Raw genomic sequence first — 16,394 nt, 5'->3', positions numbered from 1 at the left:
CGGGCCCTGGCCAGTTCCCCAGCCACAGGCACAGCCACTGTTCTCCTGCTGCCTTCTGCTACCAGAGGTGGCTGCAGAAAAGCAGCCTGGAAAATCACATCAAGTTTGTAATTAAAAATAAAACTAGTCCAGCTTCTCCCTGGGTCATCCCTTCTCCTTTCTACAGTGCTGCTCATCAGCTGTGCTGAAAATTAGGTTTCAATACTTGTGACACTGAATATGTGACAGACAGTTCCAATGTTTTTATTTTCTTTTAAATATTCCTTTCCCCTGCTCCCCCACACCTTCATGCTTTATCCATAGCATTGGCATTGACGGTTTTTCAGCATATGGATAGAATGAAGATGTACTTTACAAATTAAAGTATGTGGACACATCAAACATGGACATTGGTTCCTGCCTGACTTCTCATTTGTATTATCCCCTCATTAAAAAAATCCGTCTCACGATTTAAAAGTCCTTTTCTATCAGACAACTCGAGGTCATGCTTTAGAAAACCATGCAGTTAAACATGAACTAGGCAAATACACAGGGGAACATTTGATGGTATTTATGTACCAGCTCTCAGTACTTATGGACTGGGCTACAGGTCAAAGGATTCCCAAGCTTTAACAAAGTTGCATTTACATGAGCTGCTTCATTTACATAACACATATTTTATCCTAAAGACCACAAAAAACCCCCCCAAATTTAGAAGGAATAAACTAGTATTAGAAACCTAACAGAAGGCATCTCCTCACCCCTGCTTCCCTTCCCATCACTCTGATCGTGGCAGGGTTGTGTGCATGGTGCACCCTGCACCCTAGAGTGGAAAAGGCACCCCAGGGCTGGCTCTGGTAATTCTCACCTGCAGGCCCTGAAGGTTACTGGGCTCCGTGGAGGTTTCTGAGATACCTGCAGGCACAGAGGAGCATGAGCCCTCCTCCCCAGAGCAGCCAGAGCCGCAAGAGGGCAGGAGAAGGTTGGTCACCATCGAGTGTGTTTGTACAGCTCTTAGACAGCAGGCAGGAGCTGTAAGGTGCAACTCCTGGCATGCTCCAGAGAGCCAGAGAGACACTTCTAATCTTTTTTTAATTTCTCCTTTGTCTCTTTGTTTTGGGGACCTTTTCAGCACAATTCTTTGCAAACATGTATCAGCAAGATGGGTACAGTCCAGCATGAAGTGCTGATGCTGGGTGAGATACACTGGGACCTATTTCTCATCCAAATGCTATGAAAAGACTTTCAACCACGTACCACAATGACAAAATCTAATGGCCTTTTCAAAAAGGACAGTGAAACCAGCACTGACATTCAAAGAAAGTGTTCAGCTGCTCAACTGAGATTTATCTCAGTAGAGGCCATGATACAAGTGCATCAATGGTCATGCAGAAAGCCACTGTCATCTGACCTTTCCTATGTTGAAACCACTCCTTACTCTGACTTAGCATTTGAGCCAGCAGTGTGCACTTGCAGCCCAGAAAGCCAACCAGATCCTGGGCTGCATCAAGAGAAGTGTGGCCAGCAGGTGGAGGGAGGTGATTCTCCCCCTCTACTCTGCTCTGGTGAGACCCCACCTGGAGTCCTGCATCCAGTTCTGGAGCCCCCATTACAAGAGGGACGTGGACCTGCTGGAGCATGTCCAGAGAAGGGCCACCAGAATGATCCGAGGGCTGGAGCAGCTCTCCTGTGAGGACAGACTGAGAGAGTTGGGGCTGTTCAGTCTGGAGAAGAGAAGGCCCCGAGGGGACCTTATTGTGGCCTGCCAGTTTCTTAGGGGGGCCTACAAGAAAGCTGGGGAGGGACTTTTTAGGATACCGAGTAACGACAGGACTAGGGGGAAGAGGGCAAAGCTGGAAGTGGGTAGATTCAGGCTGGATGGGAGGAAGAAGTTCTTCCCCATGAGAGGGGTGAGACCCTGGAATGGGTTGCCCAGGGGGGTGGTTGAGGCCCCATCCCTGGGGGTCTTTAAGGCCAGGCTGGATGAGGCTCTGGGCAGCCTGAGCTAGTGGGAGGTGTCCCGGCTCATGGCAGAGGGGTTGGAACTGGGTGATCCTTGTGGTCCCTTCCAATCCTGACAGATTCTGATCTGTTTTAGCAGAGGACTTTAGAGCCCTAATGGTTGGACTTGATGATCTTGAAGGTCCCTTCCAACCTAAAGGATTCTATGATTCTATTTGAAGCCTGCTCTGGAATGGCTGTACTCTTTGGAAACCTATGCACAGGCCCTCATTCACCCAAGCTCTGCACAGAAGGAGCCACAACCACCAGCACTGCCCTGGGAAGATGAGTGGAGAACTTGCACAGCACCTACCCTGGGGTGCACGGGGACCCCAGTGTTTTCTGCCTGCCCCTGTGCCCACTTGCAAAGACAACCAATCGTTGCCCAAACTCCTCTCCCAACTTTCCAAAGCATCAACTATCAAACTGCTTTAATACTTCGTGGTTACAGACCTCAGCGTTACACAAAAGCTACTTACCTGATCTTTAATCAGAGTCCAACACGGGCTGCCTTTTTGGTTTGTTTGTTTCATTTTATATCTGGCTATGACAGATAACACAATTTGATTGCAAACATTTAGGATGTAATTACTTAAGACCCATTCCCATGCTAGAGGGAGGCACTGTTATTCAGGCATAAGGAAACACTGAAACAGAGATTATGACAAAAAGGTCCTTGGAGTCATGGCTAGAAGCCAGCTGCTGTGCCTCCATGTGCAGAGGTTTAAAGGAACAACTTAAATCTCCCAATCTCAGTTTTATTTGAGCTATTACTTATATTCCACACAAAGCTTGTAAAGACTGACTGGAAAATATTTTTAGGTCTTAATGGCATTCATAGGTTGAAGGCAAACTTATCAACAAACAGAAAGGGCATGTTGAAATGCCGCTATTAAAATACTGCAAGAAGATTGTAATCCTTTTACCACTTTCCAATTTTCTCTGCTCATTATGTCTTGGGTAGATTAAGCATGACTCTGTACAGTATCTGGCACTGAAGTTCTCCAGTTTCAGCAGCTTTTCAAATATGCATTAGCTAAGCAAAACTGTTTTCCCAAGGACTCATAAAAATCTGAAAGATGGGAGCAGCCAAGATTACAACATGTGGTCTGCAAACTTTCCAGGTGAAAAGTTCTAAATTGCACTGATCAATGTGCAGAGGGGACTGAAAACACATGTCACAAGGAGGGTGATCACCGACCAGGCACCAACACAGCAGTCGATACCAGCAGCAAACTGTGTATTTTTTTTGTATAACTGTACTCAATGTGACAGATCATAAAAGCAGGATCCTGCAGGGTTTTTAATCAAAATAATCCAAAGCAGTAAGTATAATGATTTAGGGAATCTGTCAATTTATGTAATCTGTTCACCTTGGGGATTTATGTATTTATATTTATCAGACTGTGACTCTATTCTGAACGTCAAGTTTTGTCTGTCTGTTGTCTTTTTACCTGAGTGTTAAATGCACAGTGATACCAGTAAGACAGCAAGGATGTGGGGCTGGAATCATTCTGAGGAGGTCACCTGGTGCATCCCCCTCCCCAGAGCAGGGCTAATTGTGCCAACACACTCCTGAGGGTTAATGTCACCCATCCTTCAAAGTCCCCAGTGATGAGGCTTGTACACCTTTCCTAGAGAATTTAATACAGTGCCCCACCTGCACATCAAGTTCTTCCCAGGGCCTACCCCAAACTTTGCCTGACACAAATGCAGCCAATTATGTCCTGTTACATTCAGGAGGGACCCAAAGAACATGCTCTCCTGTCCTCTTCGTGTTTTGTCTTCATACTTTACTACATGTTTTCTATGGACTTCTTGAGATTAAACTACAGTTTCTGGAGAACTCCTCCACTGAGACTGTCTTCTAGGTCTTAACCTTTGATCTATTTTCTTCTAGACCTTCCACAGTTAACTAACGTCTTCTAGGAAGTGCAATGCCTCACATGAAGGTGGTGTATCACCTGAGGCTTTACTAATGCTCTGTAGTTACATAGGATTACTACATCTGCCCAACATGCAACTCTTCTGCTATAAACCAAGATGATTGTTTTATTTTCCCCTCTCAAAAACAGAACAGCATAGTTTAACCAATTTTCCACACTGCCCAGATGCTCCATGACACAGCAACTACTTTGTTGCTCATTTTCCACCCCAAACCAGTGATTATTCCCCAGCACCAAACTTCGCACCTGACCTCTCTGAACCTTATCCTGCCTTTCTTACAGACCATTTTCCCAGTCTGTAAAGACCCTCCAGCAGCCTGGTACCCATGTTGAGCAACTTCTCACTTCCCTCCAGCCTGAAGGCTGATGCTCCTCCACTCACACTGGAATCCCATCAGACTATTCTCACTCAAGGCAAGCTGGTCTGCTATCAAATCTGAACTTCTGAGAAAATGTAATTAAGTAGCAGGCCCTCCAAGATGATGACTTAAATTGTTGGATCTGGTAAATTGGTGGTCACTGATGACAGGAGCCTGGTGATGCCCACCAAAGGGTTGTCTTGACATATGATGACATGTGGGCAGGAAGGGGCAGGGTGCACTGAAGGATCTCCGGTCACTTTAAGGAGGAGGACTTGAGTCCATATACAAATGACACCTCAAAGCAATGGGGAGGGAAAGCATCATGTTCTGCTGGCTGCTCTTCCTTCATAGACTGTAAGACACACCTTGATGCAGCCTCCTGCTCCAACATGTTACCCAGTTTTCATTGGGAATTGTCACCTGAATTGTCAGCGTTCACCAGGCAGCAGGCTGCAAGCTGCAGAGATTGGGGTGCTCACCCCATGTTACAGTAATGAAGAGTAAGTCAGAAGCTGGCTTCTCAGGAGCCTGAAAGCTCCATCACAGGAGGTAGACTGGGACAAAGAAACCATCAGTGTAATTCACCAAGTTCACTTTTTTTTTTTAAATATCATGATTTAGCAGCAAAGCCTCAGTTCATCTGGGGAGAGGACTAAGAGACCGAGGACAAAAATTAACTAATGAGAGTGCAGCAAGAGACCCACTGCTTTTGGCCATGTGCAGCCAGCCCTTCTGAATGAGGACTCATTGAAAATGGTACAACAGAAGCCCGTAACAAGGCCAAAACAATAGAGCAGCAGCTTTTCTCCACCTCTTCAACCAGGCTGCCAGAGAAATGCGATTAAGATTTGCATCAAGAAGCACAGTCAGTTTCCTCTGCATAAAGACAATCGTGGAAAGCTCTCTCTATGAAATAGTGTTGATGGATACCTTCAAAATAATGTAGATTGTTATTTCCAAACTAGATTCAAGAATGTGTCTTCCAAGCCAGGAATTCATTTGCTAGATAAGAAACAAACTGTGCTGAAAGTGTCTCCATCACATGTACAATCCTCCAAAAGTCCCAAATCAGTGGTGCAGAACTGGCACACCAGAAAAACACAACTCAGGGCAATAATTTCACTTTTTTTCAGCCTGGAGGAGTTGAGTGAGGAAATCTGAGTGCTTCTGCCAAGTCCTCAGGTCTGCATACTGAGATAGAAATCTCAGGAGATCAAGCTTTTGGCTTTTTCAGCACTCCTCCTGCCTCTGGATCTGGGCCAAACAGCCACATCCACAACCCTTCTGGTGTGCTTCTGGCCATCAGCCTCAGCCAGAACTCAAAACAGAAGAAAAGAAAGGAGTTAAGAAGGAGCACATCAGCCTATTAAAGAAGAAGCTGCTTCTCAAACCATGACATTTCAAGCGTGATATATAGTTCTGCACCAGCTATATCTGCTCCTGGCTGACTCAGCTCTTCTCACCACTCTTGAAGTGACCATAATTAGAAAGCACAGGTACCTGGTGGCTAGCAGGGGGTAGGTATGCAGAGGGCTGAACCAAGCTTCCTTCATCCGTGGCATACTCTCATATATTAAGAGGTCTTTCTCCGTCAAGACCACTAGCACTGGCTTCCAGTGCTTCTCGTTGTCTCCTGGCACCTGAAAAAGAGCAAAGTTTCAGTGAAACAAGTGACAAAGCTGCAGTCGTGCAAAGCCTGATGACAGGAACATGTCAAGTCCTGGACAAGATAATGAACAAAATACAGTTTTACTTCTTTGGCTTTTTTATATCTCTCCCCTGAATTTATAACCAGGTGCAGCAGAAATGGAGTAAAGTGCAATGACATCTGCTGCTCTCACCAGCAGTGCCATTTCCAGCCCTCCCTGCAGCCTTCCCCTACTACAAGCTGCTCCATAAATGCAGTAGTGGAAGTACACAGAGACAGAGCTGGCTGTTACTTAGTTATGGTCTGTATGAAAGGACCTTAAATGGATTTTTATAACATGCACCATTCGTGTGTCGCTGGCACATGAACCTCAGTGCTGGATACTGCTGATGCAGTTTCTATTTTCATGAGTAAAGAAAGCTGCAACATCATCACCGTTAAAGAAGAGTATCAGGTCATAAAAAACAGTGGTTTGGGAGGAGATGCTTTTTTCCTCAGCAGTTCATTTTGTCACTGCTGCTCCTTCCTTCATCGTTTTTCCAGTTTTACAAGTGCCAATTTATAAAGACACCCAACCTAAACACTGGGTTGATCTGAAGCATTGCCTCAGTGATGGATCAGCATTCATATTTCAAACCCATCTGTAGAAGACATCTGAAGATTGAGACATCAAAGCCCTTTCCTTCCTGCAGAATCCAGATGTGGAATTATATGTTTCAGGTCAGACACAGGGTAGTTGCCACAGCTACTGTTACAGGGACCCAGTATGCATCCTGGTTTTTACTTATTCCACTCTGGCAGCATAGAAGGGTCTTTGGTTCAAGTAAGAATGAAGCTGTTGTCTCTTACAGACAAATTCATCCTGTTCCTGTTGGTGCACAAAGAAAACGAAACCCTGTAACACTCACAGCCATGCCTTCTGACCCAAACATCTGGGCTGGATGCTAAAGGGAATGTAACAATCCTGAGATTCACTAGAGAAACTGGTTGTCTCTGTGACTCCTCCATTAAAACCTTCTCCAGGAAAAAGAAGTTGTCTGCACTGGTTTATGATTCATGCCAACCCACTTGCCATGGGCATGTGTCACTGGGATCATCACTGGGTGGAGAAAGATACAAAAAGATCAGTCCAAGGTTGGCTGGCTGGGACTGGCACAGCCAGAAATAGTAATTTGGACCCTTAAGTACAATGTGCCTTAAGTGATGGATTAAAATTGAGAATCACATTTAAAACACCTGTATTCTATATGAAGACAGGGTTCCACAAATTTCTAAACTTTTAAGGACTTTCAAGACAGTTGTAAGATATCTTTGCACCAGAACACCAATGCTTAAAGCAGATCTTAAATGAAGATTTTTGGTTTGCATCATTTTTGAAAACTATTTTTCTTTCTGAATTAAGCTTTTCTAGTAATCATATTCCTGTTCACAGAATTACTTGCTCATTGGTTGTTCATGTCTGTGTGTTAAACGACGTAGAGTCATAAAGGGTTCGGCCTGTTAATTTTTTCAGGAGCATCAATATTATTTACAGTTTTCTTGTGGTGACAATTTCTTGAAATGCAACCTTTCATTTTCAAGTAGGGCTGAATAGAGAAGCTGCATAATTAACATACCTATTAATACACTCCGGAAAGAAAGCAAAATCCAGAGTTCTCACAGCCTACATACCATGGAAATATTCACGAATAAGAACCATCCTTGGATTCTTAATACCACAGTTATTAACTACAGATAATACTCCAGTTCCCAGCATGGGAATATAGAAGTAAAAGTTACAGTTAATGTTAACATTTAATAAATGTTAACATTTAATTTTTGAGCGCCTCCCTGTGTTCTTTAATTAGAAAGATTCTAGTACATACTTTTGAAGATTTCCAGAAAAGAAAAAGAAAGGTAAATATGAAATCTCTCCTAGGATGAAAAAACAGGATGTTCAGATCCATAATCTGGAGCTGTATGCATGTTGTATACTGAGCTGTTACTTATTTTTCAATGCTGTGACCACAAAGAATCCAAAGACTATGGGAAGCTGCTCACAGGTTCTGCGCAGAGTCAATCCCCTGCCTATGTAGCATTTTCAATCACAAGCTTTGCTATTAGGTGGCTGATCGGTTAACTGTGACTCCAGAAACTTTGGAAAACACCCTTCCCTGTGAAGCAACTGTAAGGAAGGGAATAAAACTAATTTTGTCAGCTGGTCCCACAACTGTTTGGTGGACAGCCATAAACATCAGGAGCCAGAATTTCCAGTGTGAATCCTGAGGTTGCCACTAGCACAGTGAAGCCCATTGTTTTGCCCCAGTTCTTCCCAGTGGTAGGGTGCCTGTGAAGACATGGGTTGGTCATAAGGTATTGGAGACTTTCTCCAGTATAAGTGACCTAATACTGCTCCTCCTTCTAAGATGTATCCCCTGTTTGTATACTGGGAAGGAGAGAGAGAAGAAAGGCGTTTCCCTGCATCCTGCTAGGAAGCCCTGCCCAGTAAGAAGGACCATGCAACACACGCCCTTTTAAACACATTTTTTAAACCTTGCTGGGCCCATAGCTGCCTCACTGCTAAGGAATGCTGCTGTAAGCAATGCTGCTTCTATTTCAGACCTGAAGAGGGATTTGTGTGCCTGAAGGCTTGCCTGTTTTCTTTCCAGCTGTAACAGCTGATCTAATAAAAGACACTGCCTTTCCTTAAAAACCCTCAATTGCGTTACTGTTCCCCGACTTCGCTGGAGTTTGGATCAGGCTTTGACAGCTGATGCCGTGCTGGGCAACAGTCATTTGGCCCTTCTAGAAGGCGTCAAAGAGAACACGCTGTCCCATAAACAGTAATAGCAAATTTTACACAGAAAGAAGAGAGGCTGCAAATATACCAGTAGCCTACAGGGCACATTCAGAACAAATCAGCATGGGAAATGAATCCAGATCAAGCAAGTGTCATGCCAAGCACAAGTGCAGCAGCAAATTACAAAAATGAAAGCAGCAAACATGCTGCTTATGGGCAACTAAGTGAAGGACTTGTTAAACTTTTAAAGGTTTTGAAATCTGACATAGCATAAAGATAACATTAAGTACTTATGTAGAAGTAAATTTAAGTATCATTTGAGATACATCTTAGAGGTACCACTTTAGACAATAGAGGCAGCTTCTTAGCCAGAATTTTGCAGAATTCTGGCACTTGCGCTACAGTTCCTTTGCTCCAGTTCCCACTTGCACATGTACAATCCTAAGTGCATTGATCTGTGGAGCAGAAAAAATCACCATCTACTCTTGAAAACATTTTTCAAACTCAATGCTTTTTCAAAGTCAAAAATGTTAGATCAAATCTAGATATACTACAGAAAAGAAAAATCAGTACTCTGCAAACCTCCCACCGCTATCAAATGACTCAGAAAATTTTTTTCTGGTCTTCTGGGCACTATCCTGTTAACTCAAAGCAACAGATACCAGTGCCCCCTCTCCATGCTCTGCTCACCTCAGCTGAGGTCATTGCTTATATTCCCAGGTGAAATTCCACTTCAAGTCAATGAAGCTGTAAATATTTATACCAGGAGCAAACTTGTGGGCTTTTTGTTTTTTTCTTTCCTAGACACACTGTGCCTGTAGATCAAAGTCTTCAAGTACAAACTTGAAAAGGGAGAACATATGCTAACAAAAAAACCCAAGTTGCTGAAGCATCCTTTTTGCTACTCACAAACATCTTTGCTCCTCATATACTCACCCCGTGAATTGCAAACCTCATGCACCTTGGTTTACTTTTCCAAATTCAGAAAATAATTAATGTAGAGCAGAGATGAAACTCTTTTCCCCAGTATAATGATGTGATGTCTGGTCCTGGGATGGCACCAGAGACCTGTGTTCATGCCTTGCTGAGCCACAGGCTTCCTCTGCAAAGTCAGTCTAAATGTTCTGCATGTCCCTTTGGACTTGGTGTTCTCTCCTGAGGTGGCAAGTGCTGCAACACACACAGCAGGAACAGCAGGAAATGTGAAGGTGGACAAAAAGTGTGCAAGACCGGCTGTTGTATTTCAGCAGCTACATGGAGACCTGTCCATCAACCTTTGGCTGAAACAAGAGGGAAAGTGCTTTGATGCAGAAGGCAGACGGCTCACGCAGGGCTAGGACAACCAGACCCCACCACCCTGAAGGGGCACCTGAGCTCTGGCTGCTTTTGGATGTCTTTGCAGTGGTGAGGCAGCATCACTCCAGGCTTTGCCTCAGGGCCAGATCTTCGGTCTTGAAGGACTTACGGCAAGTAGCAAGCTCAGTGCTACCCATAGGACCACTCATGCTGGTTTTCTGGCAACTGCTCACATGCTTAAGGCCACTCCTTGCAATGTACCCTTAAGGAGTAACTCCTCTGATACACAGCAAATAATACTTCAAAGAGGAGCCAGCTTGTTTTTCACACAGGTGATGAGGACTTTTGGCCCCTTTAAGGGGCATCAGGAGATTACAAATCTTTAATAGTTTTCACATATAATTAGTTGCTGGAAAGACAATGGGCATCTCAGTGGAGATAAATCCTTTTACGAATGGTTTGGCTCTTTGCTCTTTCATCTGTCAGGTCTCCTTTCTGGAAGTTTTTTCTCTGAATTTCACTTCTTCATCTACTATAGGCTGCCAGGAATGGATGAAAGAATACCTTTAATCTATGAGCCTCACAGATAATTAAATTAGAGGCCTTGGTCTACTCTGAAAAGCTGTTTTACGTTTTCATTAACTCAAAAGGGACACTTCAATTACATTCCCTGTTTAGTAAACAAATTATATATTGTCAGTAGACTCCACTGCAGCAAGAATCCAAAATGTGGCCTTTCAGAGGACTGCTGTGGAGGTAGCAAGTTCACATTTACAGTAAGTGGTTCAACCCCTTTTCCATCACCTTCTCCCAAATCCTGGAGCTACACTATCCCCTCAAACAGAGCACAGGAAAAGTAACCAAGAATTTTCAGAAACTTTTTTCTTGACATTTTCCCTCCTCACTTAAAATCTCTCCATGCTGAGACGAGTCAGCTTCAACAGAGGCTGGGATACATTCTGCTGTGTATTTATTGCCTTTCATTGTCTTTTGATGAGGGGCTTAGTGCACGCTCAGAATAAGCTTGACTCATTTACAGAAACCTACTTGTTAGTTCCTGAAAATAACAGCTGGGACTGAAAAGAATTTTTGCAAGACGAGCGGCAGTGATGCAGAAATACATCATGCAAACCCCAGCACATGCAACAATGCTGGTATTTCTGTGGGCTCGTCTGACAGGAGGCAATTTGCAATGGCAGGAGTGGGTGTAAGTGACAGCAGTAGGCAGGGGATGTAAACACCTCCTACGCCACGCCGATGAGATGTGATCTGCTGCTAAACTTTGTAGTTTTGAACAGGAAATCATGTACACACTGTTTTAAAAAGAGCTAATGAAAATGTGTCTGGATTTGTTCTTCTCTCTCTTTGACCTCAGTGATGGCTCAAAGGTGGCCTGTGCCACTATCGATCTGGATTGCAGTCAGTGCACACACAAGAACCCCCGCAGGGCACCACAGTGGCCCCTGCGGCACCTGCTGCTCCGCGAGCAGGTCAGGCAAGAACCACAGCAAGGACCACGCTGACCCAGCCCTCAGGCAAGAACCACAGCAAGGACCACGCTGACCCAGCCCTCAGGCAAGAACCACAGCAAGGACCACGCTGACCCACCCCTCGCGCTCTCCTGAGTCCGGGCAGCCCAGCGATACACTGGCACTGATGCTTATGGGCACTGCTGAGTATGGACAGGACACCCCTTCTCAAGGCAGGTGTGTTCAAGTCTGAATCCCTTCTCACTATCCTTTAAAATGACAAGACACACAAGCCAATTCTGTCAAAAGTCACACAGTCAACCATGTCAGCATGGCACTCTGTTCCAGCCAATGTCCTGACTCTCTGCACTAACAAGATTTTCAGACAGCTCTGGCTCATACCCAAATACCTCTAAATGTCAAGAGAAGCACCTCAGTGCTCTGGGCTCACCCATGCAAAAATAGCAAGTGATCTGAGACCCTTCCTACAGTCAAACAAGAATGCCTGATCCCAGTTTTGTACTGGAGGTTTGCTCCAGAGCTCAGTGAAGTCAATTGTTTTTTTCTCATAACTCTTTAGGTTTATGTCCTTGGGAAACAAGCCTGGAGGGTTGCATGTCTCCCACACTACTGAGAAGATGGAGACAAATTCTTCTCAGAGGTACACAGTGAGAGGATAGGATTCAATACCCATAAGTTGAAACAAGGGAAATTCTGATCTGACACTCAGAGAAACTTTTTCAGTATGTCATGGTGCTCAAACACTAGAACAGACTGTGGAATGTCCACCCACCAAGATACAACACAGCTGGGCAAAGCCCTAAGCAAGGCAGTTTAGTTGTCTCTGCTTAGAGCAGGGAGGTTGAACCACAAGAATTCCCTTCTAGTCTGTATTATTCCATGGATCTATGAAACAGCAGAAAAAATGAAAGAAGCAAGTCCAGATTTGGTTCAGAAAGTCATAATTTACATTGCTCCTGAGTTAAAGTTGTTGTATAATTATTCTGTGGGCATGCAGTTTCTCATGCATGTGTCACATGAACATTGGATCAATACAAATGCAGTCGTCATATAAAATGTTTATCACGGCTTAAATGTTTGCAGGATGATTTGCAGTTACCTTGTACCTTACATCATTTAGAGCTGTATAAAGTGTCTATCCTCGATCCTTCTGACTTCATAGAGTTTAACACTCTGGATTTCCTTTGCAGTAGATTCCTTGCAAAAGAGAAGGAGTGTAAGGGAGTGGAAAACCCAGCATCACATAATTCACTGTACAATGCACCTTAAATAAAAATATATTGCACAAGAACATGAGAAAAAGTTTAAAAACCTGGTGTGTTCTCTTTCTGTGGGTCCACAGAAACTAGTTAACTAAATACACAGAAATCTAACTCCAGAGGAATCAAAAAGGGAAAAAATGGTAATTCTTCTGTTTTGAAAATTCTGCCATGATCCCAGACTCATTTTACTGTGCACGATTTGAGACTGGAAGGTCTATAAGTAAAAGCTCCTTTGCAGTAAGACAAGAGACTCCCAGTTTCTGATCAAGTCAGGAATGTCTCCAGGGAAGAGGAAGCAGGCAGTACACAGTGGAGACGTGGCAAATGCCCCACACCATTTGTTAGACACTGACTGCTCTTCATCGTAGAGAGGTGGAAGGAACTTTGCTGTGTTTTAAGAAGTACTCTGATGCTCTCTGAGTAAAACACAATTTCTTCTATGGCACCTTGTTCAGACTGTAAGAGCACTGTCTGAAATAAACTACTGGTAATTTATGACAGCAAGGCTTTGCAAACAGCAAAGGTCCACTCCTGAGGAGCTACAGTGTTGAGCTACATGTTCTCTCTAGAAAAATCTGCACTTTATTTTTTTTTTCCTCCCCTTCTTATTGCTTCTCAGAAATTGCCAGGGGAGAGCAGGGAAGGGAAGAGGACTTCTCATCACTCAAGCTCTGTGACAAGGAAGACCTGCCCAACTTGTAAGTCACAAGGACAGAGACAGAGGCGAGTCAGATGTGGGGGAAGGACAGAACAGCCCGGCTCCACTTGCCACAGAGGCTCATCAGGAGATAGTGGACAGCTACAGTTCAACTGACCTACAAAGCCAGTTTGACTGGGAACAAACCTGTTCTGGAATAGGTCACATTTTAAGTTCTGCTTACAACAGAGGTATGCAGGAAGGAGAAAAAAGGGAAGGAAAGACTAATAACCTCAGGCTTTTCTAATCAGTTAATACTGATTAAACAAACAAATGGAAAGCCTGAAGAGTGGAGCTGAGCACAAAGCTGCTATATAAAAGCAAAACCTCTGCAAAAGTGGAGGCAATCACAGCTACTTACCTCCATGACCTGCCTCCAACTGTGTTTGGCCTACCAATGTCACTCAGCTGTGTTTCGCCCAGCAGTCTCTCTTCCAGAATGCTCACACCACACATTCAGGATAAAAGTGAAGATGCTATTGGCAGACACCTTACAATCTGTTGTGTATTCATGTATGGCTTATCTATGAGATGTCTGGGCTTTTCAGACTGCAAGTGAGAGTGCCTGTAAACTTGCTTTCTGAAACACGTCTCATGAACATACTACCAAAAAGCTGGTGATAGAAGCTGCCTGAAGTTTCATAAATATTTACATAAAAACCACAGAATTAAAACATGGGAGGAATTGTACCTCGAAGACACAACTCAGTTCTGAGAGAGATGAGCAGCTGTGTTGTTTCCAAAATAATCACTGGACCTCAAAGCACAAGAACCCTAGGACTAAGGGAAAGCACCTTACTTCCTTTTAAAATGGAGCAGTTCCCTTCCTCCTGTAAGCCAGGCTTGCCCTAGGATACACTGAGAAGGATCATGGCATGGTTCATGTATCTTCCTCTTCAGTCCATGGAACTATTTTACACATCAGGGTCAGCCAAAGAAGAAAAGGGATCTTGTGAATAGCTTTGAGTTAGGGGCAAGACAGTAGATGGGCAGGTTTGAAAGCTCTACCACATCTCCTACTCAACTGCTCAAGAATAGATGCTGTAACTCAGCGGTGGGGAAAACCAGTTTCCCCCAGGTATGTTCCAGGATACCAAGAACAACCACTACTCTCCGCTATGCCCTGCAGGTTGCTATATGCCAGAGTCTCGCTGTGAGCAAAGTTTCTGCTCAAGATGAAGTGAAGCACTTTATGAAGGAGTTCATCATCATCAGTGGGGCATAACGGTAACTGCACAGGAGCAGAATCAATGTGAAGACAACAGTTTCAACTCACTGTCTCTAAAGAGTCTATAATTTACAATTGAACCTGACTTCAGCTGATCAAGTGTGCACCCCATTAGGATAAATGAGAAATAATACCCATTACCTCAAAAGATAAACACATCTCATCTTCTGATTCAGTAGAAGTGCATGGATTTCAAATCAGCAGCTCAAGAACACTCATCAACAGCACCCAATGAAACGTGAATGCTGGGGGTGGAGTTCTGATTTGAAAGCAGCTTGCAGTTTTTAATGATAGCTCAAACATGTAAAATGCCATTTGAAATGCTTACGGTGTCAGTTCGCTGAAGGACAGGTAATCATCAATGTCTACATTAAAACTATAGCCACTGCAATCTGTCCCAGAAGATGTTCTGGGCCTTTCTCTATCACACTGTCTTTCCTAACGTTCAGGCTCAGAAATAATGGTTCATCATGACTGGTACGTTTTGAAGACTGACAGGTTTGACTGCTTTACTCAAGAGCCATTATAAATCACGAGTGCTGGAAGAAAAAATAGTAGGGGAGCGGTATGGAGAGAACAAGATGTTTCTTTGTCATTGTTATTATGTTGTCTCAAGGACAGTCCAGAATACTTTGTTGTTTCAGCCTATTGTGTCATTGATCAATATTCAGTAATCCTGACGGACTGCTCTGCAACTAATGACCTCAAGCAAATGAGTGAATTCACAACCTGCCTGGCACATGAATGTATTGTATTCAAAAAACACTGATAAAATATAGATGCTATGCTTCATGAACTGGAATTTTGAGCATACTGAGAAATATTTGCAAGCCTTATTGAAAAAAGCACAAAACCAAGTAGAATCCTTAATAATTTGGCTTAATTTTCAAAAAATGAGGAGCAGCCACAGGTTTCTGAAAAGTGGTGAAAATTAGTTGCAGTTTGGAACACAAATCTACTTATAAAGCTGTCTAAGTAAAGATTTATCACCAAAAGTTCCTCTACATGTCTTTTTTATTTACTTATTTCATAGAATCATAGGATTGATGATCTTAAAGGTCTTTTCCAACCTAAACAAGTCCAACGATTAACCTAACTCTACCAAGTCAACTGCTAAACCATGTCCCTAAGCACCATATCTACACATCTTTTAAAGACATTCAGGGATGGTGGTTCAACCACTTCCCTGGGCAGCCTGTTCCAGTGCTTGATAACACTTTCAGTGAATAATTTTTTTCCTTACATCCAACCTAAACTTCCCCTGGTGTAACTTGAGGCCATCTCCTTTTCTCCTATCATTTATTACTTGGGAAAAGAGACCAAGCCCTACCTCCTTACAACCTCCTTTCAGGAAGTTTTAGAGAGTGATAAGGTCTCCTCTGACACTCTTTTTCTCCAGGATAAACAACCCCAGCTCCCTTAGCTGCTCCTCAGAAGACTTGTGCTTTTTAGACCCTTCACCAGCTTAGCTACCCTTCTCTGGACCCACTCCAGAACCTCGATGTCCTTCTTATACTGTGGTGCTCAAAACTGGACACAGTACTCAAGCTGTGGCCTCACCAGTGCTGAGTACAGGAGCATAATTGCTTCCCAAGTCCTGCTGGCCACTCTATTTCTGATAGAAGTCAGGATGCTGTTGGCCTTCTTGGCCACCTGGGCACACTGCTGGGTCATTGTTGACCAACACCCCCAGGTCCTTTTCTGCC

General features: G+C 43.8%; 1 protein-coding gene across 1 annotated transcript in view; it reads right to left on the bottom strand.

The window, feature by feature from the left end:
* SNTB1 (syntrophin, beta 1 (dystrophin-associated protein A1, 59kDa, basic component 1)) overlaps positions 1 to 16,394 on the bottom strand; it is a gene marked incomplete at its 5' end in the record, with an annotated part of 53,282 nt that overhangs the window by 5,262 nt on the left and 31,626 nt on the right. Inside the window, one exon of the mRNA XM_008939651.1 lies at positions 5,789 to 5,928. Coding sequence (XP_008937899.1) covers positions 5,789 to 5,928 — 140 coding nt within the window. The remainder of the gene's footprint in view (positions 1 to 5,788; positions 5,929 to 16,394) is intronic.

This window comes from Merops nubicus, unplaced genomic scaffold (assembly GCF_000691845.1).
Source record: "Merops nubicus isolate BGI_N331 unplaced genomic scaffold, ASM69184v1 scaffold15444, whole genome shotgun sequence".
In the NCBI taxonomy this organism is placed as follows: domain Eukaryota; kingdom Metazoa; phylum Chordata; class Aves; order Coraciiformes; family Meropidae; genus Merops; species Merops nubicus.
This window is presented reverse-complemented; position numbering and strand designations above follow the sequence as displayed.